We start from the raw sequence: 24,654 nt of genomic DNA on the forward strand, positions 1-24,654 counted from the left end.
TCCCGGGAAGAGCCCTGAGCAAGGAGGGAGGGACAGGATCTGCCTGGCCAGGGGCTGGGGCTCAGGCCTTGGCCCTTTGCATTCCTGAAACACATCCAGCTTTGCTCAGCACCAGAGAGAGCTTGGCCTTGTTTGTCCCCAGCTGTCATCACTGCCTCCAGTGTTCTGCACTAACTGGAACTTGGGGACACTTTCTCAGTCGTGTTCCTCAGTGGGAACCATTAAAACTTCAAGAAGTTTCAGAGTTACAATTTAATTTTGAGTTCTTGAGAAGTTTTTGAGCATTCTCTCAGGGACTGAGTTTGATGTAAACAACACCAAATCCCCAAAAGGCTCATTAAAGTCCTTGTGGTGTGTCTGTGCTGCTGAGCTTTAAAGGAACTGCTCTTGCCAGGACCAGCTCCTCTCCCAGCCCAGCAGGGCTGAGGGCTCTGCCTGCAGGCACTGAGGGGACAGGAGCCAGGCAGACAGGCTGAAGGCAATCAGGATTGGGAAGACATTGAGCTGAGACTTCACCTGGGGAAAGATCTTCACAGCCGTGTGCATGGTGAGTGTGTGGGGGCAGGGCGACGTCCCATGTGCTCCTGGAGGGATCTCCTGAAGCCAGCACACCCCACAGCCTGGGGGATGTGTCAGGAGGACTCTCTCAGTTTCTCTGTGGCACAGGAGGAGCAGGAGGAGGATGTGCTGCAGAGTGGGGCTGCCCTGGGCACCGTCAGAGGAACAGGGCAGGACGGCTCCTGCTGCCAGGGACGGCTGCAGGGGCTGAGCTGGGGCTGCAGCCAGGGCATCCCAGGGCTGCTCCTGCAGCCCTCGGGGCTCTTGGCCAGCCCAGGGAATGTGCCACCTGCCAGGGGCAGCTCTCAGCCTGCCTGGCAGCACCCCATGGACGCTGCAGGGGAGAAGTTGGAGGGGGAAGGAGCCATCCCCACCAGGGCAGATTCCTCCTGCTGTGGAGATGGTGCTGCATGGCCAGGGCTGCTCTCAGCTTTCTCCTTAAGGGAAGGGAAGGGAAAGGGGCTGTCAGTTTTGGCTGTGTCACAGAGACTCCTGCACTGTCACCCTGGGCATCAGCAGATGGGCCTCAGATCTCCCTCAGAAAGTGCCTCCTCAGCCTCCTCTCCCTACAGACAGCAGCAGCAGCACCTTGGCTTGCAGCATGTCTGTTTTTCTGGCCTGCCCTTAAGGCCCTGCTGCCAGGGAGATGCCCCTGGGCAGTGCCCTGTGCTGGGAGGGGTCTGCAGGGCAGAGCTGAGCCACCAGGGCTGGGCTGGGCTCTGGCAGCACTGGCAGGGACAAGGCTTGGGTAAAGAGAAACTGTTCCCAGTAGGCACAACTCCAGGCAGCAGAGAGCCAGACCAACCCTTGGTATCCCATCCTGTCCAGCTGCGTAGGGAAAGATAGAAGGGCTTAGATAAATTGACTTTTAAACTGCAGTCTTTAAAAACTCCACTTATTTTTTGAAGCTCAGTTTATGTTGGATCACCCTGAACTACAGGGAGGTGGAATGGGCAAAGTGCACCTGTGTGGGGACCAGCAGGTCTGACTGCAATGGGGCAGAGGGAGCCCTGTTTTCCCTTTGGGCTTCCCCAGGGTTCAGGCTGAGAGCAGTGCATAAGGTGAATCAGTAACTCAGGAGCATAAACCCAAGCTCAAGAATAAACATATTGAGTGAAGTTTCCCCACAGGTAGAGAAGTAGTTTTGAGGGAATTCCTAAAATAACACTATAGGGTTGATTCCAAGAGCTTGGTCTCAGTTTTTGAATGTCTTGTTTCTACACTCCACAATGTCCAGAGTTAAGGAATGTCCAACAGCAGCTCCATCAGGCAACTTCCTCCTGCTGGCATTGGCAGACACACGGCAGCTGCAGCTCCTGCACTTCTGCCTCTTGCTGGGCATCTCCCTGGCTGCCTTCCTGGGCAACGGCCTCATCATCAGCGCCATAGCCTGCGGCCACCACCTGCACACACCCATGTTCTTCTTCCTGCTCAACCTGGCCCTCAGCGACCTGGGCATGATCTGCACCACTGTCCCCAAAGCCATGCACAATTCCCTCTGGGACACCAGGAACATCTCCTACACTGGATGTGCTGCACAGCTCTTTTTTTGTGTGTTTTTCATGTCATTTGAGCTTGCCCTCCTGACCATCATGTGCTACGACCGCTACGTGTCCATCTGCAAACCCCTGCACTACGGGACCCTCCTGGGCAGAAGAGCTTGTGCCCACATGGCAGCAGCTGCCTGGGTCAGTGCCTTTCTCTATGCTCTGCTGCACACAGCCAATACATTTTCCCTGCCCCTGTGCAATGGCAATGCCCTGGGCCAGTTCTTCTGTGAAATCCCCGCAATTCTCAAGCTCTCCTGCTCAAATTCCTACATCAGGGAAATTAGAATCATTGTGTTTTCCATTTTCTTAGTATTTGGCTGTTTTGTGTTTATTGTTTTCTCCTATGTGCAGATCTTCAGGGCTGTGCTGAGAATCCCCTCTGAGCAGGGATGGCACAAAGCCTTTTCCACCTGCCTCCCTCACCTGGCCGTGGTCTCCCTGTTCCTCAGCACTGCAGCCTTTGCCTACCTGAAGCCCCCCTCCATCTCCTCCCCATCCCTGGATCTGGCCCTGTCAATTCTGTACTCGGTGGTGCCTCCAGCCCTGAACCCCCTCATCTACAGCTTGAGGAACCAGGAGCTCAAGGCTGCAGTGTGGACACTGATGACTTGATGCTTTCAGAAACGTTAAACTGCTGGCCTGTTTCTGCCAATCACTTGTAATAAAAGTAACCTTCAATACTTCTTGTTAGTTTCATTTTGGAGGTTCTTTATCTTTTTTTAATTTAAAATATTGTCTACAAAGAGATATCATTGTTTGTGCCACTTCTCATTTTCTTTCCCTTTTCCTTTACTGTGACCCACAGCCTATTTCTATGAGGAGCTGTGCTCTCAGTGGCTGTAAAGGAACGAAAGGGTCTCCCAGCAGAGTTTTCTGCAGAGATGCCCCTTTTGTTGCCTTCTCTGGAGCTGCAGCAGCAATGTCTGTGTGCAGAGCAGGGGGCAGATCAGTGCTGGCCCAGCAGCTGTGCCCAGCAGCAGCAGCACTTGATGTTGCCAGTGCTGCTGCCGTGGCCCTGCCCCACTGCCCTGGTGGCCCTGGTGTTGCTGCAGGGCCTGAGTGCTCTCGGGGCCGGGCACAGCCCTGGGGGTGGCAGTGCCGGGGCTGCAGCAGGGACAGGCCATGGGCACTGCTGGGGCAGCGCTGACGCCTCAGCCCAGGGCCTGGGGGCTCCAGGCTCCTTGCCCAGGCTCTCTCAAGAATACGGCCAGGCCAATGCACAGCACAGAAAACCCCCGTGAGCAGCCCCAAGCTGGCCATGGGCAGGCTGGGGGAAAACAGCATGGCTGGGGCTCTGCAAGGGCCCTGGGGGAGACGGGAAGGAGCAGCGGAGCAGGGGCTGATCCATCCCCAATGTGCTGGACAGCCCAGGGCAGTGTCCCAGAGCATCCTCATGGAGCTGCCAACAACATCCCCCCTCTGCAGCCCTGGCCTCTCCCCTAGCTCACACAGGTGCCCCATCCTTGCAGGCACAGACACGGCAGCACTGGCTCAGCAGCCCCTGTTTGCATTGCACACAGCAGAGGGAGCATCCCCATGCTGTTGCTGTGGGGACATGAACCTGAGAGAGCACAAATGCCATCAGCCCTGGGGCCTGCAGGGGATGGGGGACACCAGGTAAACCACTCAGCTTTGTCCTGGCCTCTGCAGTCAGCCAGAAAGTTTGCTCCCATCAGATGGGAGTTTCCTGTGCCACTGCAGACGCTGCTGCTCAGAGCCAGGGCTGCCTGGCAGCCACCCCCAAACTGCCCTGAGCATTTCCTTGGCTTCACCTTTGTTTTCTTTACTCTTCCCAGGTACAAATTTCTTCCAGTTACTCACCCCTTTTCCCTGCCCTGCAAACAGCGCATCCCTGTTTGCCCTTTCCTTTCTGGCCCCACTCCCCATTGCAGCTCCTGACCTGGCACCATGGGAATGTCCCTTGGGCAGCAGGATCATCCTTCAAGTGCTGCAGGAATTGTCTGCAGGCTCCTGCAGTGCCTGGTGCTGCTCCCTTGCCAGAGGCACCCCAGGCCAGGGGGGCACATCTGGGCTGCTGTGTCTGGCTCTGGGGCTCCCTGTTCTGGGCAGTGAGGAGGAGCTGCAGAGGCTCTGCAGGACTGACAGGATGGGCTTTGGGGCTGGCAGGAGAAGCTGAGGGACCTGGGCTGCTGGAGCTTCTGCAGAGGAGGCCCAGGGCTCATCCTGCAACTGCTCCAAGGGTGGTTTCAGAGAGTCCCAGAATCAGCAAGGTTGGAAAAGACCTTGGAGATCATCAAGTCCAGCCTTGGCCAGACACGGCCTTGTCTCCCCTGAGTCCCCTCCTCTCCAGGATAAAAAAACCCCAGCTCCCTCAGCCACTCCTCACAGGACTTGTGTTCCAGACCCCTCATCAGCCTTGCTGCCCTTCTCTGGACACACTCCACCCCCTCCATGGCCTTCCTAAATTGGGAGCCCAGAACTGGACACAGCACTCGTGGTGTGGCCCAACCAGTGCTGAGCACAGGGGAAGAATCCCAGCCCTGCTCCTGCTGGCCATACCATTCCTGATCCAGGCCAGGAGCCATTGGCCTTCTTGCCCACCTGGGCACACTGCTGGCTCATCTTAAGCCTGCTGTCCATCAGTCCCAGCAGGTCCCTTTCTGCCTGGCTGCTCTCCAGCCACTCTGTCCCCAGCCTGTAGCACTGCAGGGGTTTTTGTGGCCAAATTGCAGGACCTGGCACTTAGACTTGTTCAACCTCACCTTGTTGGATTTGGGCTCTGGATCCAGCCTGTCCAGGGCCCTGTGCAGAGCACTCCTATGCTCCCTCAGATCAACACTCATACCTGTTTTGTGTCATCTGTAAAGATGATCTGGTTCCATGGGGCCCCTCAGTGTCACAATGGCCTCTTGGTTACACCAGGCCCTGCACTGTCACAATGGTCTCCTTGGTTCCTTGGGGCCCCAAATTGTGAAAATCGACTCCTTGGTTCTATGGGGCTTCACACTGTCACAGTGTTCTCGTTGGTGCTGCAGTTCCACAGTGGCCCCTTGGTTCCATGGGGCCCCAAGGTGTCACAATGGTCCCATGGTCACATGAGGTCCCACACTGTCACCATGGCCTCTGTGGTTCCACAAGTCTTCTCAGTGACACAATGGACTCCTTGTTTCCATGAGGCCACACAGTTTCACAACTTTCTTCCAGATTCCTTGAGGCCCCATCATGTCACAGTGGTCCCTTGGTTACACAGGATACTGCAGTATCACAATGTCCCCTTGGTTCCATGAGGCCCCGCAGTGTCAGAATGGCCCCTTGGTTCTGCTGGGCTTTGGAGTCCCCCAATGCTCTCCTTTGTTTTGCAGTGTCAAAATGGTGAAACCCCTTGGTTACCCAAGGCTCTGCAGTGTCACAATGGCCTCTGTGGTTCCACGAGGACCCAGAGTGTCACGGTGCACTCCCTGCTTCCATTTGGCCTCACAGCACAACAGTGGACCCCTGGTTCTATGGGGCTGCAGGGTTTCACCATGGTCCTCTCAGTTCCACGAGGCCCTGCAGTGTCACAATGGCCCCAGAGTGTCCCAATTATCACAGAGTGACAGAATCAAATAGGCTGGAAAAGACCTTTGGGATCATCAAGCCCAACCAATGCCCTAATACTGCCTTGACACCCAGACCATGCCACTAAGTGCCACTGGAGAGGGACAGTGACTCTGCCACCTCCCCTCTGGCCAGCCCATTCCAATGCCCACTCACTCTTTCTGTGAATAACTTTTTCCTATTGCCCAGCCTGAACCTCCTCTGGTGCAGCTTAAGGCTGTGTCTTCTTGTCCTGCCCTCCAGCAGATCCACACTCGATCCCTCACCCAGATCATCAGTGAAGATATTAAACAGGACTGGGCCCAGCACAGACCCCAGGGGACACCACCAGTGCCTGGACACCAGCTGGGTGCAGCACCATCCCCACCACTCTCTGGGCCCAGCCTCCAGCCAGCTCTTAAATCTCCCAGTTCCCAGGAGACAACTGCCCAAGCCATGGGCTGCAGCTTTTCCAGGGAATGCTGTCAGAGACAGTGTCAAAGGCTTTGCTGAAGTCCAGGTACACAACGTTCACAGCCTTTCCCTCATCCACGGGTGAGTCACCTGGTCTTAAAAGGAGACCAGGTTGGTCAGGCAGGACCTGCCACCCCTAAATCCACGCTGGCTGGTTCTGATCCCTCGGCCATCCTGTGGGTGCCCTGTGATGGCACTCAAGGTGATCTGTTCCATAACCTTGCCAGGCACCCAGGTCAGGCTGACAGGCCTGGAGTTCCCCAGATCCTCCTTCAAGCCCTTCTTGGGGATGGGCTCACATTGGCACCTCCAGTCCTCTGGGACCTCCCTGCTGAGCCAACACTGATGGTAAATGATGGAGAACAGCTTGGGGAGCTCATCCACAGCTCCCTCATCCCCCTGGGATGGATCCCATCTGATCCTATACAACTGTGGGCATCTGAGTGGCTCATCAGGTCACCAACTGCTTCCTCCTGGATTCCAGGGGGCTGTTCTGCTCCCTTTCCTCATCTACCAGCTCAGAAGAATACTTGTCCTGAGGACAACCTGTTCTAATATTGAACATTGAGACAGACAAGATGTTAAACAGTTCAGCCTTTTCTTTAGTTTCTCTCTTCTCCACTGCATCCAATAAAGAGTAGAAGTTCTCTTTTTCTGGTGTTTTGCTACTAATTTATTTATAGAAACATTTCCCATTATTTTCCACAGAAGTGGCCAGATTAAGCTCTACTTGAGCTTTCACCTCTTTCCTTTTCTTTCTGCATAACCTAACAACATCCTTAAATACTTTTTAGCCGCCTGTTTGTCTTTTCAAAATGATGCATCCTCTTTTTTTCCCTTAAGTTCATACCAAAGATCCATGGACAGCCAGGCCAGTCATTTTCCTCACTAGCTCATCTTTTGCCACACTGGGACAGGCTGCTCCTTCCCCCTTAAGATTACTTTGTTGAAATGTGTCCATCCTTCCTGGACCCCTTTGTTTTTAAGGGCTGTTTATTTTTAAAAAAAAATCTGTACCTGATTTGGTATTCCACAAATCTGCATTCTAAATAGGCCAAACCTGCCCTTCCTAATTAAAGTGCAGAAATTTTGTTGCTGCCCCTCCTTCTCTCACAGAACATTGAAAACTTGATTATTTCATGGTCACTGTGCCCCAGGCAGCCTCCGAGCCCCACATCCGCCATCAGCCCTTCTCTGTTTGTGAACAGCAGCAGACAGAGCTGTCCTTGGCAGTGGGAGTGTTACCAAAAATTCAGTAAAACAGAAAACTCCTTAACACCAATGCAGCATTAAAAAGCAGCATTATTTATTCAGGGGGATGCACGGGGGACAGCTCCTCCCAAAGCCCTGCAGGCTGAGTAAAGGAAAGTTTCTGTTTATATTCTGTATTTTGCATACATATTCATTAATTGTCCCAGACTAAATATACATCTGATAATCATTTTCCTCAAATCATTAATGTATTTCCCCTCCTCTGTTCTCCTGGGGGTCTCTCTGCTGGTCCCTGGTGGTTGTGGACCCCAATGTTCCAGTGGGCCTGGCTGAGCTGGCAGGACACTGAGGCTGCTGAACTTCCAGTTCCCCTTCTCACACAATGGGCATTGTGTGGTTTCCACAGGCCTGGGGTTGTGGAGAACAAGCTCCAGGTGTCAGCTCAGCTGGTGGAGACAATTTCTCATCTGGTTAGATGAGGTCACAGAGTGGGCTGTGACATCACAGAGCAGACTGTGACATCCCAGAGGGGCTGTGTGACATTAGAGAATGGTCTGTGACATCACAGAGAAGGTTGCGACATCAAAGGGAAGAGGTCTGACATCACAGTGCATACAATGACATCACAGACTCTGGTATGACATCAGAGAGCAGCTGTGTGACATCAGAGAGCCATCTGTGACATCACAGAGAAGGCTGTAACATCACAGAGCAGGCTGTGACATCCCAGAGGGGCTGTGTGACATCCCAGCAGGGCTGTCTCAGGTCACTGGGTTGGTCACTCTGCCCCAGCTCCCCCTCACAGTTTCTCCCAACAAGTCCAAAGCTGTTCATGCCCAGCAGGGTCCCTGTCCCCCGGGATCCCCCCGGCCCACCTGGAGCCACAGCCTCCACCAAAGGATGTTCCACAGGATCCACCCCAGAGCCTGACATGGGACAAGGGGCCAGGGCTGTATGACCAGGACATCAAGGACGGGGATTATCCAGGTCACTGTGGCTGGGTTTGGGTCCCCAGGACAGGAAAGATGTCTGGCAGCTGGAGCAGGGTCTGGGAAGGGCCTCCAAGGTGGGGCTGGAGCCCTTGGGCTGTGAGCAGAGGCTGAGGGAGCTGGGCTGGTCCGGCCTGGAGCAGGGAAGGCTGAGGGGCTCCTCATCCCAGCCTGGCAGTGCCAGCGAGGAGGGGACGGAGAACACAGAGCCAGGCTCTTCACAGGGGGCTGGGGGGACACAAAAGCCAGTGGGTGGGAGGGGAAAGAGGGGAGATCAGCCAGGACACGAGGAGATTAAATGAGTCAGGCTGGTTTCAGCATTTCTTCAGCAACAAAAGAACCTGACCTCCCTTTTCCATCCACCACTGACAGTTTTGCAAATCAGGAACTGTTGGAGCTCTTTTGCCCCTACTTCTGGACAAGCATCCTGATACAAGAACTTAATTGTGTTTATATCTATCACAGAATCACATTTGTCTGACATTAATTTTAGTATGGAAATCACCTGTGGATGGTGCCCTCACCAGATACTTCTGGGACGTTGCACATAGCTCAGGGAAGAGCGTGATTGTTATTAAATTGTGTCCTTTTCAACCATGGTCTGTTGGCCATGAAGAGAAACTTTCTGTGCCTCTGAGTCTCACCAGTTCCTGACCCCCAAAGGACACAAACCTGATGAGTTGTGGTTCCCACTCCAGTGGTGGCATCTGCACCTCCCTCTATTTCCAGAGCAGAGCTCCCTTGTCCCAGAAAGTCCCTGGCAGTGCAGAGATGAAGGAAACAGGACAGACCTTTTGGATCAGGGGCAGGGCACAGCCAGGGATTTGGGGTGGTTGTGAGCCCAGGGCAGGACCCGGCCCCTGGCCTTGGTGAACCTCATCCCATTGTCCTGGGCCCATGGATGGCTCCAGCCTGTCCAGATCCCTCTGCAGAGCTTCCTGCCCCTCCAGCACAGCCACACTGCCACCCAGGCTGGGGTCACCTGGAAACTGACTAAAGGTGCCCTCGATGGCCTCATCCAGATCAGCAATAAAGAGATTTCACTGACCTGTCCAAAATCCTGAGCCCTGGGGACACCCCTGGACGTGACTCCATTCCTCAGCTGCTCTGACTGCCAGGGATCGAATGAGGGAAATGGTGGTATGATAAATGAATATGATTCATGCTAACAACTGTAACTATATCGATATTTTAGAAAAAAGTAATAGAGGAAAAGAATATGTAATTAGTGTCACAAAACAGATGTTTTCGGATGTTCATGAGATTATAGGATCCAGGATGTAGATTGTAATAAGTAACATCCCAAAACAGAGTAGGCCTTGGGATAATTAGAGAATCAACCTTGAAATAAACAGAATTGAAATGATTTCAGGTGCCTGTGAAATAAAAAGGCTTTCTTTTGGAATATAATGCCGGCTTCTATAACACACGACTTGGGGCGCATCTGCAACATGTGGGGTTGTTCAAAGAATAGTGACAATGAGGAGAAGCCTCCATTGGATTGACCACCAAAGAGCCAAAAGACCCCTTAGCAACAGTGGGAGCATGAACTGTGCAGTACAGTGACATAGATTACAAGAATCAAAAACAGGAAGAGATTTATGGGAAAATATTGATGAATCTGTACTAGCATACAGTATATAAATATGTGTTTGGATTCCTGTGCTTTTTGTACAGGAGGGTGAGAGAAACCCTCCCCATATCCTGATTGATCAGTTTTGCTTATGCTTTATCAGAACCACTGAGAAATTTTTTTGTATCTGTTTGACTTTATTTGATTGTAGTATTTTACATAAAATTGCTGCTCAATTAAAATTGCTGCTAAATTCAACTTTGTTGTTTATTGAATTAGAATGTAGAAATTCTTTCGTAACAGTGGGAAAGATGAAGGGACAAAGTGTTATTGATAGCAATAAAAGGTGTGTATTTTCATATCTATTCTGACAGCATTAGAAGGTGCTTGGGGTCAGTATAAACTGGACATTGCAGATACCAATCTATAAAGAGGAAAAGAGAACTTAACAAGATAAAACAATTCTCTCCTAATTGTTTTCACTACAGTATATTCACTTTGCATACACTTCAGAAATCTGTCTAATTAAGCACAAAAGAATTTAGAACTTAAATTATTCTCAGGGGCTTTTCTTGTTTGGGCATTTTGAACAAATGTTTATGAGCCTTTGTCAGTGAATTCCTGAACTGAAGAGCTCCAGAAAGAAGAGGCCTCTGGAGTATTAAAATTCATCAGCAAACTCCAAGTGGCTGAGGATCCATCCCCATCAGAGCAGCAATGAACAGAAATGGGCACAGCTTGGTGACTGCCCCAGCTTTGGCATGGGTCCTGGGCGTGGAGCAGGAGCAGCTCTTGAGGGCCCCAAGACCGGGGCTCTTGTGCTGCCCTGGGCAGATGGGATGGCAGCAGGGGCTGCAGAGCTCTCAGCACCTCAGCCCAAGGGGAGCAGGGCAGCCAGGGAGCCTCCTTTGGCCCTGGCCAAGCACCTTCCCCCATGGCTGGGGCTGAGTCCTGTGGCAGCTGCAGCTGCTGCTGTGCCCTTGCCAGGGGCTGAGGCCGTGGGGCAGTGGCCAGAGCAGCCTGGCCTGAGCAGAGCTGTGGGGCCAGAGCTGGCTGGACTGGGCTGGGGAGAGGCCCTTGGTGCTGCCCAGAGCTCAGGGCAGCTGGCAGAGCTTGCAGGGAGCTGGGCTGGGCTCAGAGAGCCTGACCCAGAAACCATCAGTGTCCATCTCAGCCTGGCTGAGCGTGCAGGGGCGGGACTCAGGCCAGGCCTTGTGGGGCAGGGCCAGCGCCTGTGCAAGGCATTGCAAACAGGCAAGTGGCCCAGAGAGGAGGCTGCTCTGTGCCCTTGGGGGCATGGACAGAGCAGGGAGGGGGCCCAGGACATTTGTCGGTGCCAGCCTCTGTGCCTAGCTCTAGGCAGCCCTGTCTGCTGAGCCCAGCTTTGGCCTGGGCTGAGTTTGGCTGTGGCCCAGCTCCATCCTCCTGCAGGGCTCAGGGTCTGTTCCTGGCCATGGCCAGCCCTGGCTGCCTCTCTGCTGGCCCAGAGGCCGGCAGAGCCCGGGGCAGGGCTGTCTGTGCAGTCCCACAGGTGCCACGGGCTCTGCAGGAGATGGCAGAGGCTGCCCAGCAGGGAGGCCATGGGGCACAGAGCCCCAAGGCTGCTGTGGGCACCACGGCACAGGGGCCGTTCCCAGCCGCAATGCTCCTGGCCTGGGCTGGGCCTGCACAGGGGCTGGGCCACCATGGCTGTGCCAGCACAGGGCCACAAAGGGGCCACGCAGTCGCTGCCAGGGCTGACAGCAAGGCCAGGCACACACAAGCAATTGCTGAGCATGGCCTGCGCTGGCCAGGCCTGACTGTGCCAAAGGCAGAGCTCAGCTGCCCTTGGGGGCTGCAGCAACAGTCCAGAGCCCAAAGAGCCACCATGGCTGTGCTGGAGACCAAGGCTGCAGGAGGGAAACACAGGGCTGCCGTGGGATGGGGAGGGCATTGAATTCCAGCACACACCTCAGCTCTCTGATGATCCTGGCACCATGCTGGGGCCTGTTTCAGACTGGAGCAGAGCAGATGTTGATGGGACAGGAGCCCTGCAGGGCTGTCAGGGACCTGCAGCTTGCAAGGTGCTCTGCTCTCCCTCAGGTGCTCTCGAAGAGATCCAATCCCAGCTGGGCACCTCAGGGCACAACTGGCACAACCTGTTCACGGGCACACAACTGATGTCTGCCTGGAAAGTGACACAGGTGTTAATACCTGTTAGTTTCACAGAATCACAGAATTTCTAGGTTGGAAGAGACCTTTAAGATCATCGAGTCCAACCCATGTTCTAACACCTCAACTAGATCATGGCACCAAGTGCCACATCCAGTCTTCCCTTAAACACATGGAGGGATGGTGACTCCATCACCTCCCTGGGTCGATGATTCCAGTATTTGACCATTCTTTCTGTGAAAAACTTCCTCCCTAATTCTAGCCTATATCTCCCTTGGTGCAGCTTGAGACTGTATCCTCTTGTTCTGTCTGTTGTTGCCCGGAGAAAGAGACCGACCCCCAGCTCACCACAGCCATCCTTCAGGAAGTTGAAGAGGGTGATAAGGTCACCTCTGAATCTCCTTTTCTCCAGGCTGAACAACCTCAGCTCCCTCAGTCGTTCTTCATACAGCTTGTGCTCCAAGCCCCTCACCAGCCTCGTTGCTCTCCTTTGGACACGCTCAAGCATCTCAACGTCCCTCCTAAACTGAGGGGCCCAGAGCTGGACGCCATACTCAAGGTGTGGCCTCACCAGTGCCATGTACAGGGGAAGAATGACCTCCCTGCTCCTGCTGGCCACACTATTCCTGATGCTGGCCAGGATGCCTGTGGCCTTCCTGGCCACCTGTGCACACTGCTGGCTCATGTTCAGCCGACAGTCAACCAGCACCTCCAGGTCCCTTTCCGCCTGAGCACTGTCCAGCCACACCGTTCCTAGCTTATAATGTTGCAGGGGGTTATTGTGGCCAAAGTGCAAGACTTGGCACTTTGACTCATTGCACTTCATCCCATTAGATTCTGCCCATCCATCCAACCATTCCAAGTCCCTCTGCAAAGCCCTCCATCCCTCTAACACATAGACATATGCTCCCACCTTAGTATCATCTGCAAATTTGCTAACGAAAGACTCTAATTTCATTACATACAAACAAATCTTTATTATCTGGGTCATTTGAGTACTGTTTAGAAATGGCAGAGTTTTCCCACCAGGAACAGGAATTTCCTGGAGGTGTACAGATGGCCAGAGGAAAAATACTGATCTTCCCTTCTACTGGTGTCACCAATATTCTGTTTATTCTGTCTCTTTTCCTTCAGGTGTTTTCAGCTCTTCTGTTGAAATGGCCATGTCTAAGGACATCTCTTCTTTTACACCAGGTGGATCTATGTACTTGTACTGCTCTCTGATTTCATCCTCTAGATGCTCTCTGGTCATTCAAGGGCCTCTCAACTGACTGGCTTCATGCTTTGAGCTGGAAGAAATTGCCCAATATTTCTGAAGTTCAAATAAATATATAATAAATATAATTTTAATTGTGTTTTCATCTATCACAGAATTACCTTATGTCTTTGTCTAAAACTGTTCCTGTACAGGAATCCCTTGGGGATGGGACACATGTCAGAGGCTGCAGGGACATCACAGAGAGCTGTGATGGTTGTTAAACTGTCCAAATTATCAACTTGTGTTTGTTGGCAAGAAACCTTTCTGTGCCTCTGAGTGTCACCAGGCCCTGAGCCCAAAGGACACAAACCTGATGAGTTGTGGTTCCCACTGCAGGGGCTGCACTTGGACCTTGGCTCTGCACAGGAGAGCTCTTCATCCCCTTTCTCTCTTTTCCTCCCACTGGCCATGGAGGGAGCGCCTGACTTCAGTGTGTGACTCGTGTGTGCAAAGAGCAATTCTGGGCAGAATCAGGGCAGGAAGGGTTTGGGGGACCTTGGGATCTGTGCTGGGCACAGAAGGTGTTTTCCATGTCTCTGAGACTCTCTGCTGTGGAAATATCCAGCAGTGGAATGACTTTTGCCTTTGATGGTGCTGAGCCTTCCCTTGGCTTTGTTGGCTGACAAGAAATGAACATCCCTCTGTGTCTCGGTCAGCTCCTTCTCCAAGGAGAACAGGTGGGAGTTGGAGCCAAGGAGCTGAAAGCTGCAGGTGCAGCCTGGGCTGGAGGGAGCTCAGATTTGCACAAGGCTGCTCTGAGTGCCAGACCTTGGATAGGGGAAATGATGGGGTGGGAGTATGGACTGAGTCTGACTGATTGTCAGCCATGAAGGGTCATGATTTTCATATATATTCAAACTGCATGAGGAGGTACATGGATTCAGTGTCAATTGGAGATTGCTATTCACAGAGGAAACAAGAAAAAACCTAAACAGGACCTAAAAAATCTTTTCTCACTGTCTTTTAAAATAGATCATATTCAGTTGAATGCACTTCTGAAATCTCTCTTATTAACCACACAAGATTTAGAAACTGAAGTCAAATTATCCCAAGAGGCTTGGCTTGTTAAGTTGTTCTGAATGTTAATGAGCCCTGGGACACTGAATTCCTGCACTGAAGAGCTGAAGGCTGAACAAGCCTCTGGAGCAGGAAAATTCAGCAGCAGCCTCCAAGGTGCTGAGGATGTCAGCAGCCCCCACTGAGGCCATCCCTGCCCAGAGACCGTGGGGGAATGGGCAGACAAGGAGAGCGTCCCTGGGGCTGGGGCAGCACAACTCAGAGGCACCAGTGGCTCCAGCTGGGAAATGGAGTGTGGAATGTGGCTGGGAAAGCCCTGCCTGGGCTGGGCCAAGCAGGACACACAAGCCCTGACCCCCATCTCCAAAACAATTCTCTCAAACAAGGCGCCCTTGATGCCTCAGGCTCCCCCTGGCACAGCTCCCAGCACGGCACTCTGCCCTTGTGCCCGAGCTCTTCCCTGTGCTGGGGCTGGCCTGGGGCTTTTCCTGCAGCGGGACCTGCCCTGCTCATGGCACAGGAAAGGCAGTTCCTGCTGGAGCTGGAGGCTCTGCCTGCAATGGGCTCCAACAACTCCAGCAAGGCCCTGTTTGCAAAGCCCCCAGTGGGAAATGAAGGAGGGAGGTCATGCTGCTTTTGGGGTGAATCATGGTGAAACCAGCCTGACTCTTCCATCCCAAATGTCAGTTTCCTCAGAGGGAATTGAAGATGTGGCAGCTGGAAAAATCCCCTGAGAAAGGAACAACCAAGTGACACCACTGAGAGCTTCTGCAGAGCTGCTGAGCTGGCCCAGCCTGGGCACATCTGACCGACAGGGCAGCACCTCAGACTGGAAAAGCCACGTCCCAAATTTTAACGGCAGCGTCTCCCGACATTTCCCTTCTTGGGGGAGGTGGGGATTCCTCCCTGCAGTGGGGACACCCCTCAAGGTCACTGCTCTTGGCTGAGCCAAAGGGACTTGCCCACAGTCAATGGTCTGTAGGAGTGACATCAATCTCTGCTTAATTTCAGATTTTGCTTTAATACAGTTCCTTTGAAATAATTTCTTAGTGCTCTATATAATATATTATACATCTCTTAAATCATGGTTAAATATTTCTGATTTAGACAATTTTCTCTAATAATTACCATAATTAGGTATGGTTTGCCATCCCTAATCCCGTGGGACAAATTCTACAAAGGTTTATTTCCTACTTTATCATTCTTACACACAAACTCTTGAAAAGTCTGCAGCTGGGATTGGAAACATCTGCTCCAATGTGGCTCTCCCAGAAGGAGTTTAGAAAGCCTGGACATCCTTGGGGGTATTTGGGGATCTGTGGGGGCTATTGGGGCTCCTTTCTGCACCTCGTGACCCAACAGGAACTTCTGTAATAGACTTTGACTGAAGCTACCACTGTGCCCATGACAGGAACCCCTGTGAGTGTCTGGGACATCCCGGCTCTTTGGCAGCCTGGGGACTCCTGGGATGTCACCATGGAGCCCCTGTGAGTGCCTGTGACAGATCGGTGCCATTGCAGCCCAATGTCCCCTGGGATGTCACCGCGGAATGGCTGTGACTGCCTCTGACCACAGGGCTCTTTACCATCCCCAGAAAGCCCTGGGAGGTCTCCATGGAGCCCCAGTCTGTGCCTGTGACACTCCAGCTCTGGAACAGCCTGGAGACTCCTGGAAAGTCCCCATGGAACCCCTCTGAGGGCCTGAGACAAATCTGATCCTTAACAGGCAACCATCACCAGCCTCCTGTTGTTCTGTTCAGTTTCCACAGCAACCATTACCAGGACCCTGTTGCTATGGTCAGTTTCCATGGCAACCATCACAGCCCACTGTTGCTATGGTTGGTTCACATAGCAACCATCATCAGCCCCCTGTTGCTATGGTCAGTTTCCACGCCAGCTCCATGGAGATCCCATGCCAGTGGTGGTTGCCATGGACACCAGCTCAGGCCTGCAGCCAGAGCCCATTGCCATGGCAACCACTGGCAGCCCCATCCCCAGGCTCATGGGATCCCAGAGCAACAGAATTGGCTGAGCTGGGAGGGACCCATCAGGATCCTCCAGTCCAACTGCTGGCCCTGCACAGGACACCCCAACAATGCCAGCCTGGGCCTGGCAGTGCTGTCCAAACACTGCTGGAGCTCAGAGAGCCCTGGAGCTGGGACCCTTCCCTGGGGAGCCTGGGCAGGGCCCCAGCAGCCTCTGGGCAAAAACCTTTTCCTGACATCCAACCTGAGCCTGCCTCGACTCAGCTGCAGCCGTTCCCTCCACTCCTGTCCTTGGGCACCAGAGGGAAGAGGTTCCCACAGCCCCAGAGAGGGACCCGCTCCCAAGGCTGTTGCCATGGCCACCAGGGCTGGGACCAGCTGGGATGCTCGGTTTCTACGGGCCAGGGTTCAGGAATGGGATTCCCCATATTCCTGCCCCCGCTAAAACTGCACTGCCCTCACTGCCCTCTCACCTCCCATGGAAAGCACAAAAGGCAAAGATCCTGGGCTGGGATAAGAACAATTTATTGGGAACAGCAATGAGATAAGGAACAAACAGAAATAATATTGATAACAGAAGGGATAAGAAAAACTGTTTACAGGGAAAACTAATACATCAACAACAGGCTCTTCCTGGCCATGCATTTCCCCTGCCTGGAAAGGACACCCTTCTCCTCAGAGGGAGAGAGAGAGTGTCCCTGTCCTGCCCCTGGCAATGACCTGAGGTGGGAGTAAATGTAATGACACGGCCATGGCCAGACCCTCATGTTCTTCCATCCCACATCATGTCTTTGGCAAGGGCAGGAAATGGGTCTTCCCAGATGGATCACAGGGAAAATGGATCACCAGGGCTGTTCCCAATGTGGGCCCTCCAATGGAGGATGAAGCTGGAGTGGTGCATGAAGCTGTTCCTGCGTTTGTAGCATTTGCAAGGCTTCCCTTACCGGTGCCTCCGTTGGTGTCTGGTCAAGGCAGAGCTGGTGGTGAAGCTCTTCCCACACTGGGGACACTCGTAGGGCCTCTCCCCAGTGTGGATGCGCCGGTGGGTGATGAGGGTGGAGGTTTGCTTGAAGCCCTTCCCACAGTCAGGGCAGCGGAAGGGCCTCCCCCCTGTGTGAATCCGCTCATGCAGGCGGAGATTTGAGCTGGTCTGAAACCTCTTCCCACATGTGGGGCACTCGTAGGGCCTCTCCCCAGTGTGGATGCGTCGGTGGGTGACGAGGTGGGAGCTGCAGCTGAAGCCCTTCCCACATTCCCCACATTCGTAGGGCCTCTCCCCAGTGTGGATGCGTCGGTGGGTGACGAGGTGGGAGCTGCAGCTGAAGCCCTTCCCACATTCCCCACATTCGTAGGGCCTCTCCCCAGTGTGGATGTGTTGGTGCCCGATGAGGGCAGATCTGCAGCTGAAGCCCTTCCCACATTCCCCACATTCGTAGGGCCATTCCCCAGTGTGGATCATCTGGTGGCGGATCAGGGTGCTGCTCTGTCTGAAGCTCTTCCCACACTCCAAGCACTTGTGGGGCTTCTCCTTATCATGAAGCTGCTCCTGGGCCATCAGCTCCAAGAACTGGCTGAAGCTCTGTCCACCGTCCTGGCTCTGGGTAAGTCTTTCCTCCTCAGAGCACCCTGGGCTGGGTTTGGAGCCCCTCTTCCTGCAGGATCTCTGGGGATTTTCCTCCCCATTAGAATTCTGCACTGTGGAGTCAATCAAAACAGCCTCTTCCATGAGGTTCTGCCAAGGAGATTTTTCCTCCCTGGTCTCCATCATCAGCTTTTTGTCTGGGGAAGGAAGGAGAAGGAGAAGATGGGATTTTCCTCCATTCCAGAAGGAAGGGGAAGGAGATCCCCCCAGTGCATCCCTGGCAGGACGGTCTTGGCACCAGGGTTGTCCTGAAGCCGGGGGCTGTGCTGGGCTGGGAGATGGAGCAGGAGAGAGGGGGAAAGGGGCACTGACTTCCTCCTCACCTGCCTGGGTATCCCAGGGCTCCTTCCTCTTCCTCGCAGCCTCCTCCTCCATCCAATCAAGGTTTGGGAATGGGAAAACCTGTTCTGAGAAGAAAACAAAGGGTGTGCACATTGTCTTTTGTTCCGGGATCTGTGTTGGGCTGGGAGATGGAGCGGGAGAGAGGGGGAAAGGGGCACTGACTTCCTCCTCACCTGCCTGGGTATCCCAGGGCTCCTTCCTCTTCCTCGCAGCCTCCTCCTTCATCCAATCAAGGTTTGGGGATGGGAAATCCTGTTCTGGGAAGAAAACAAAGGGTGCGCACATTGTCTTTTGTTCTGGTTTGAAGGCAAACCTGGGGGAGAGTCTAAGTCGGAGTTACAATTTAAGAAGAAAATTTAGATCAGGGCAATGATACAGAAACACTGCCTTAAACTGACAGAGTCAGGATATAACCTGACACCCTGTTGGTCAGGGTGGTGGCAGCAGTCCCAATAAATGGTGGCTTCAGTCCTGTTGGAGTGATCAACGTGATTCTGTCAGAGCAGTGATCCTGTAAAAGGGTCTGGTCTTCCTCTGAAGGTCCAGTGGTGGTTATGGAGCTCTTGTCCTCTGGCAATCCAGTAGGCAAGCTGCTCCTGGTGTTGCAAGCCTCAGCTTATATCCAGGTAGGATTGCTTGGATCCTCCCCCTGGGTGGAGCATCCCACAATGGGATGATGGAATTTTATCAGTCCTGCAGAGACACTCAATGGCCCATTAGCACAAGATATCTCCCCTGGAGAGTGTTATCAGGGCTGAGTCATGGAAGAGATAAAGAACACTGCCCCACCTGTTTATAGCAGTTGATGAAGATGGGGATTGAAAACATGCATTTGGTTACATCTTGCATGGCAACCTGAAACAGTGGGGTAATCCCTGCTCAGGGGGTGCACACCACTCCCCTTACCCAAACTGGCTCAGGTGTAAAACCCACACCCTGGGAATGCCACACACACAGGGACGATGTCACACTTGCTCTGCTCCAGGGGAGGTCTCTGTCCCTGTCACTCCCTTGCTCCCTCCCCCTTTTCTCTTTCTTTCCATCTCTATCTCATATCTACTGTTCAATAAAATCCATTTTGCATTTGGTCTCGTTAGCACCTTTCTGGCTGCAGAGGCATCTCTCTAATAATTTTCTTAACTAGATTGTGACATTGTTTTGGCACAGTGAGTTCAGGGCACTGTTGTCTGAACCCAAGAGGGCCCCTTGACTTCTAAAATTCCTTCTAAGACAGGAGACTGGGAGTGGCTGGATCCAATGCCAGCCCCAGAAAATTATCAAAGTTGTAAAAGATTGAACTGGTGTAATTCAACTTTAACACAAAAATTTGTCTCTCAGGGTTAATGACAGAATACCAGATACATTTATATAAATATGTCTCTGGCTTATTCTGATCATGATCACATGGAAAGATCACTAGCACAGTTATTTACTCCACAGTTAAGGAGCTATAACAATTATTAGAGTACAGTGTTCTAGGAAACAATTTTGAAGTCAACAGGGCCTCACTGGAGTTGTTGGAGCCCATTGCAGGCAGAGCCTCCTGCTCCAGCAGGATCTGCCTTTCCTGTGCCATGAGCAGGGCAGGTCCCACTGCAGGAAAAGCCCCAGACCAGCCCCAGCACAGGGAAGGGCTCGGGCACAAGGGCAGAGTGCCGTGCTGGGAGCTGTGCCAGGGAGAGCCTGAGGCACCAAAGGCACCTTGGCAGCAGCAGCTGCTTGCAGGCCATGGCCAGAAGCCTCCCTTGGCAGGCCGGCCTGGCGGCCACCCCTGCAGAGCTGCTGCCTCAGGGCTCATTCCTGGCTGGGCTCTGAAAAGCCACTTCTGCTCCAGGAGCCTGATTGGGAAGCCGTTGGCCCCAGCACCTTGGGGACAAGATATTAATGACAAAACTCTTCATGGCAGCAGAGACAAGGCAGGGGCAGAGGAAAGGGGAGAGCCAGGCCAAGGGCACCAGGGCTGCCATGGTGATGGCTGTGAGGTCACTGCCCCTGCAGCAGCCTGGCTGCCCTCAGCAGACATTCTGGCCAGAAGCACTGTGAGGGCACCCAGCACATCAGAGAACCCACACTACAGGAATTCTGTCCCTGGGATTGAGACAGTTTCACTGGGTCAGGCTGCACAAATTGTCCTGATCTTGGACAATTCCTGTGATGGGGAATCCACTTCTCTGGAAAAACAGTTGCCATTTTGTGCCACTCTCCTAGCTGTAAAATATTTCCTTCTTCTAACAATTGTAAATCCACCCTTGTTTAGTTTAGAGATATTGACCCTTGTTCTGTCAAGGCAACATTTGGGAGAAAATTCCTTTGACCAGTATTTTTCCATTTTCACAGACCTTGGAGAAGACACAAAAGTCTCCCAAGATGGGGTTTGGAGGCCTCATCACAAAACCAGCAAGTACAGGCTGATGGCTCTGAGGTCAGTGGTGTGGAGACGGGGAGAGAACAGGAGTAGCCATGGAGGGATGGAAGGGTGGTTTTAGAGTGGCTGGAACTATTCTTCATAGTAAGAATGAGCCTGAAGAAGACTTAATAGCACCAAGTGCAGTTACAAAGGTCCAGACTAAACACCAGGAGAAAGGAATTTCCCTGGCAGGGGAGGTCTGTGGTGCAGCACGTCCCCAGCAGGAGCCTGGAGCAGCCCAAGGCTTTGTGTGGGCAGGCAGAGACAGGCAGGAGGCAGAGCTGCCAGCACAGGAAGCGGCCAGCCAGGTGGGCCAGCCAGGGGATGCTGACAGCCTGCAGGGAAAGAGACACAGGTTTGCTCAGCAGCAGAAACACCTTTCCCTTCCTTGTCCCCACCTGTCATGACTGCCACCACTGTTCTGCTCTACCTGGAATCTAGGGACATTTTCTCAGTCCTGTCCCTTAGAAAGATCTATTTAAAGTAGGAGAAACTTCAGCGTTTCACCCTCTTTTTGAGTCCCGGCGAAGTTCTTTGAGCACATTCAGAGGTGAGGGACTGAGTCTGATGCAAAGCACACCAAAGCCCCAGAGGGTGATTAAAGTCCCTGTGCTGTGTCTGTGCTGCTGAGCTGGGCCGGACTCCTGGCCCAGAGGCAGCTCCTGGCAAGGGCAGCGCTGCAGAGAGACAGCTCTGGCCAGGAGCAGCTCCTGTGCACAGCCCAGCAGGGCTGGGGCACTGCCAGGGCCCCTCAGGGACACCAGCAGGGCACAGACAGAGCTCACAGGGGCTCAGCACAGGCAGGGGCTGTGGGATGTCCCAGAGGGGGCTGTGTCACAGCAGCACCTCTGTGGCTGTGTCATAGAGGCACAGAGCAGCTGGGATGTCAGCAAGGGGCTGTGTGACAGCACAGAGTGGGCTGTGTGAGGCCACAGGTTGGATGGTGATATCACAGAGTTTGTTGAGTGAGGACACTGAGCAGCTACAGCATCAAAGAGGGGACTGTGTGACATCACAGAGTGGGCTGTGACATCAAAGCATGGCAGTATGAAATCATAGAGCAAGATGTGACATCAAAATGTGTGCTGTGACATTACAGAGTGGCAGTATGGCATTACAGAGAGGGTTTTGTTACATCACTGAGGGGATTGTGACATCACACAGCTGTCTGTGACATCATAGTGTGAGGCCATAGAACCTTGCCATCATAGAGGGTGGTTCTGTGACATGAGAGAATGGGTTGTGACATCACTGGGTGGTTGTGTAACATCAGAGAGCAGCCTGTGACATCACAGAAGAAACTGTGACATCGCAGTGTGACTCTTTGACATCACTGCACCTTCTGTGACATCCCAGAGCAACTGTGTAACATCACAGGGGACTGTGTGACATCACACGGGGGCTGTGTGACATCACAGGAGCTGTGTGAGGTCACTGGGGAGGTCAGTCTGCCACAGCCCCCCTCACAGTTCCCCGCAGAGCAGTCCAACCCTGCTCGTGCACAGCAGGTTTCCCCCCTGTCCCCCCCGGTCCCCCCGCCCCCAGCCCCGCAGCCTCCCCCAGAGGATGTTCCACGAGATTGACCCCAGAGCCTGACACGGGGACGGGGGGCCGGGGCCCTGGGGGTGGCACAGGGGGACAGGGACCCCCCAGCAGCGTCCCCGTGTCCCCCAGGGCCAGAGCCTGGGCCAGGGCTCCTTCACCCTGTTACAAACAAGGCCTTGAGAGCGCTGAAAAAATCCCCAGCAAGGGATCAGCAAAAACCAGATTGAATATTAAGGGGCAGCAGCACAAAGTTCCTTGGCAAGAGTCACTCTGCTCCTGACTGGGAACTTCAGGCACACCAGGGAAACAAAGCAACAACAAAACAAAAGAAAATCCAGGCAACCAAACCAGAAATGAATCAAGAACTGTCCCTGTGTGTTTGTGTGACACAAGGACATTTAACAGTGCCCAAACTTAACAGAATTGAACTCAGACCTTAACCTTAACTGATACCTTCAACTTCACAATTTAGTAAATAGCACTTAATGGTATTTAATCTAACTTAAAACCTATGACTTAATAATTTAATAGTGATATAAACTTAACAGTACTTTACTTAGCCAATAACTTTTATTAAACATGACAGCTTAGCAAAGGAACAACTCTTATCAGCATTTAACTTTGCTTAGGCCTCATGACTTAACCTCACTTACAGGCCTGACTGACCCAGCTATCCAAGGCTCTCAAAACCCTCAGAGAGCAGCATTTCTGCCACATTTTCCCAGCACAGGCACTCCTGTGTGCACACGGACACCAAGAGTCAGTGCAAAGCACCTGTGAGCAATTCCCCTGAGGGCAGGCAATGCTCACTGCTGATGCTTTGGCATCTCCCCAGAAAAGGGCAAAGAGTTGAGCCTGGAGGAGTGGGGGGATTGGCCCAGGCTCCGTCGTTGTTCGAGATCCCCGAGTGCAGCAAACGGGAGAGTTCCCGGCTGGGAGAGGCCCCACTCAGAGGGAGTCGCTGGCCCAGGAGAACTCCAAGGGCTCCTTTTGGAGTGCTGTTTGCAGGGCCCCAAGAGAGGGGCTTCAGTCCCAGCAATGGTTCATCCTGGCTGCACTTGGCACCAACAGATTTCTTTGGCAGTGTGAGAACAGGGATGTTGTGCCACTGAGGGAGCAAAAACAGGTCCCAGGGCTGCTGCTAAAGAAACCAGGAGCTGGTTGGGCAGCAGCAGTACCTGGAGCAGACAGTGTTTGTGATGAGCTGCAGAGGAGCTGAGCCCAGGGGTTGTTGGCCAAGGCTGAGGCCCAAGGAGCATTTCTCAGCTGGCAGGGCGGCCTGAGAAGGGGAGGGGAGAATGCAGCAGCAGAGGGCCATGGAACCAAAGGATCATTGTTACACTGTGGGGCCCTGTGACACCAAGGGACCAGTGTAACACTGTGGGGCCTCATGGAATCATGGAGAGCACTGTGACATTGCTGGGCCTCATAGAACCAAGGGGAGTGTAATGACGCTGTGCGGCTCCATGGAATGTAGGGATCATTGTGACACTGAGAGGCCCCATCAAATGAAGGGACCATTGTGACACTGCGGAGCTTCATGGAACCATGGAGACCATTGTGAAACTTTGGGGTGTCATGAGACGAAGGGGCCATTTGTGACACTGTGAGATGCCATGGAGCTAAAGGTCCATTGTGACATTGCAGGACCTCATGGAATCATGGAGACATTGTGACAGTATGAGGCCCCATGGAACCAGTGAGACCATTGTGACCCTGGAGGTCCCTACAGAACCAAGAGGACCATTGTGATGCTGTGAGGCCTTGTGAGACCAAGAGGCCTTTGTGGCACTGCAGGGCTGCATGGAACCAACCATTGTGACACTGCAGGGCCTCGTGTCTTTAGTGGTCCATTGTGACACTGTGGAGCCAAAGGAGACCATTGTGACACTTCTGGGCTGCATGAAACCCAAGCTCCAGGGTGACAGAAAGGGGCCTCCTGTCATCAATGGTCCATTGTGACGCTGTGGAGCCAAAAGAGACCATTGTGACACAGCAAACCCCCAGGGTCCAAAGGTCCACTGTGATATTGCAGAGCTTATGGAACAGAGGAGTGATGTGACATTTTGGGGCCTGTGGAACAATGGAGACCATTGTGACACTGCAAGGCCTCATGGAATTGCTGGGACCATTGTGGCACTCTGGGACCCCATTGAACCTGGGGGCCATTGTGACACTGTTGGACCCCATGGAATCAAAGCACCATTGTGACGCTGTGGGGCCCATGGAACCAAGGGGACCATGGTGATACTGCAAGGCCTCATAAAAGCAAGGGAACATGAAACAGATCTGGCTGGTTTGGCCTCTTGTTGGCTGCCTGACTGGTCCAGACGACCTTGGCATGTTGAGGGTCTCTTCTCATCTGCTGCTGAAACACTGGGGCTCTGTGCTTTCCTTCCCAATGGAAAAGAATTG

At 53.1% G+C, this 24,654-nt stretch overlaps 1 protein-coding gene across 1 annotated transcript in view; it reads right to left on the reverse strand.

Moving 5' to 3' along the window:
• LOC141730043 (uncharacterized) overlaps positions 1-24,654 on the reverse strand; it is a 511,185-nt gene that overhangs the window by 204,685 nt on the left and 281,846 nt on the right. The window contains exon 3 of the mRNA XM_074546680.1: positions 17,303-17,831. Within this exon, the coding sequence (XP_074402781.1) occupies positions 17,303-17,831 (529 nt within the window). The remainder of the gene's footprint in view (positions 1-17,302; positions 17,832-24,654) is intronic.

Source organism: Zonotrichia albicollis, chromosome 9 (assembly GCF_047830755.1).
Source record: "Zonotrichia albicollis isolate bZonAlb1 chromosome 9, bZonAlb1.hap1, whole genome shotgun sequence".
NCBI classification, from domain to species: Eukaryota; Metazoa; Chordata; class Aves; order Passeriformes; family Passerellidae; genus Zonotrichia; species Zonotrichia albicollis.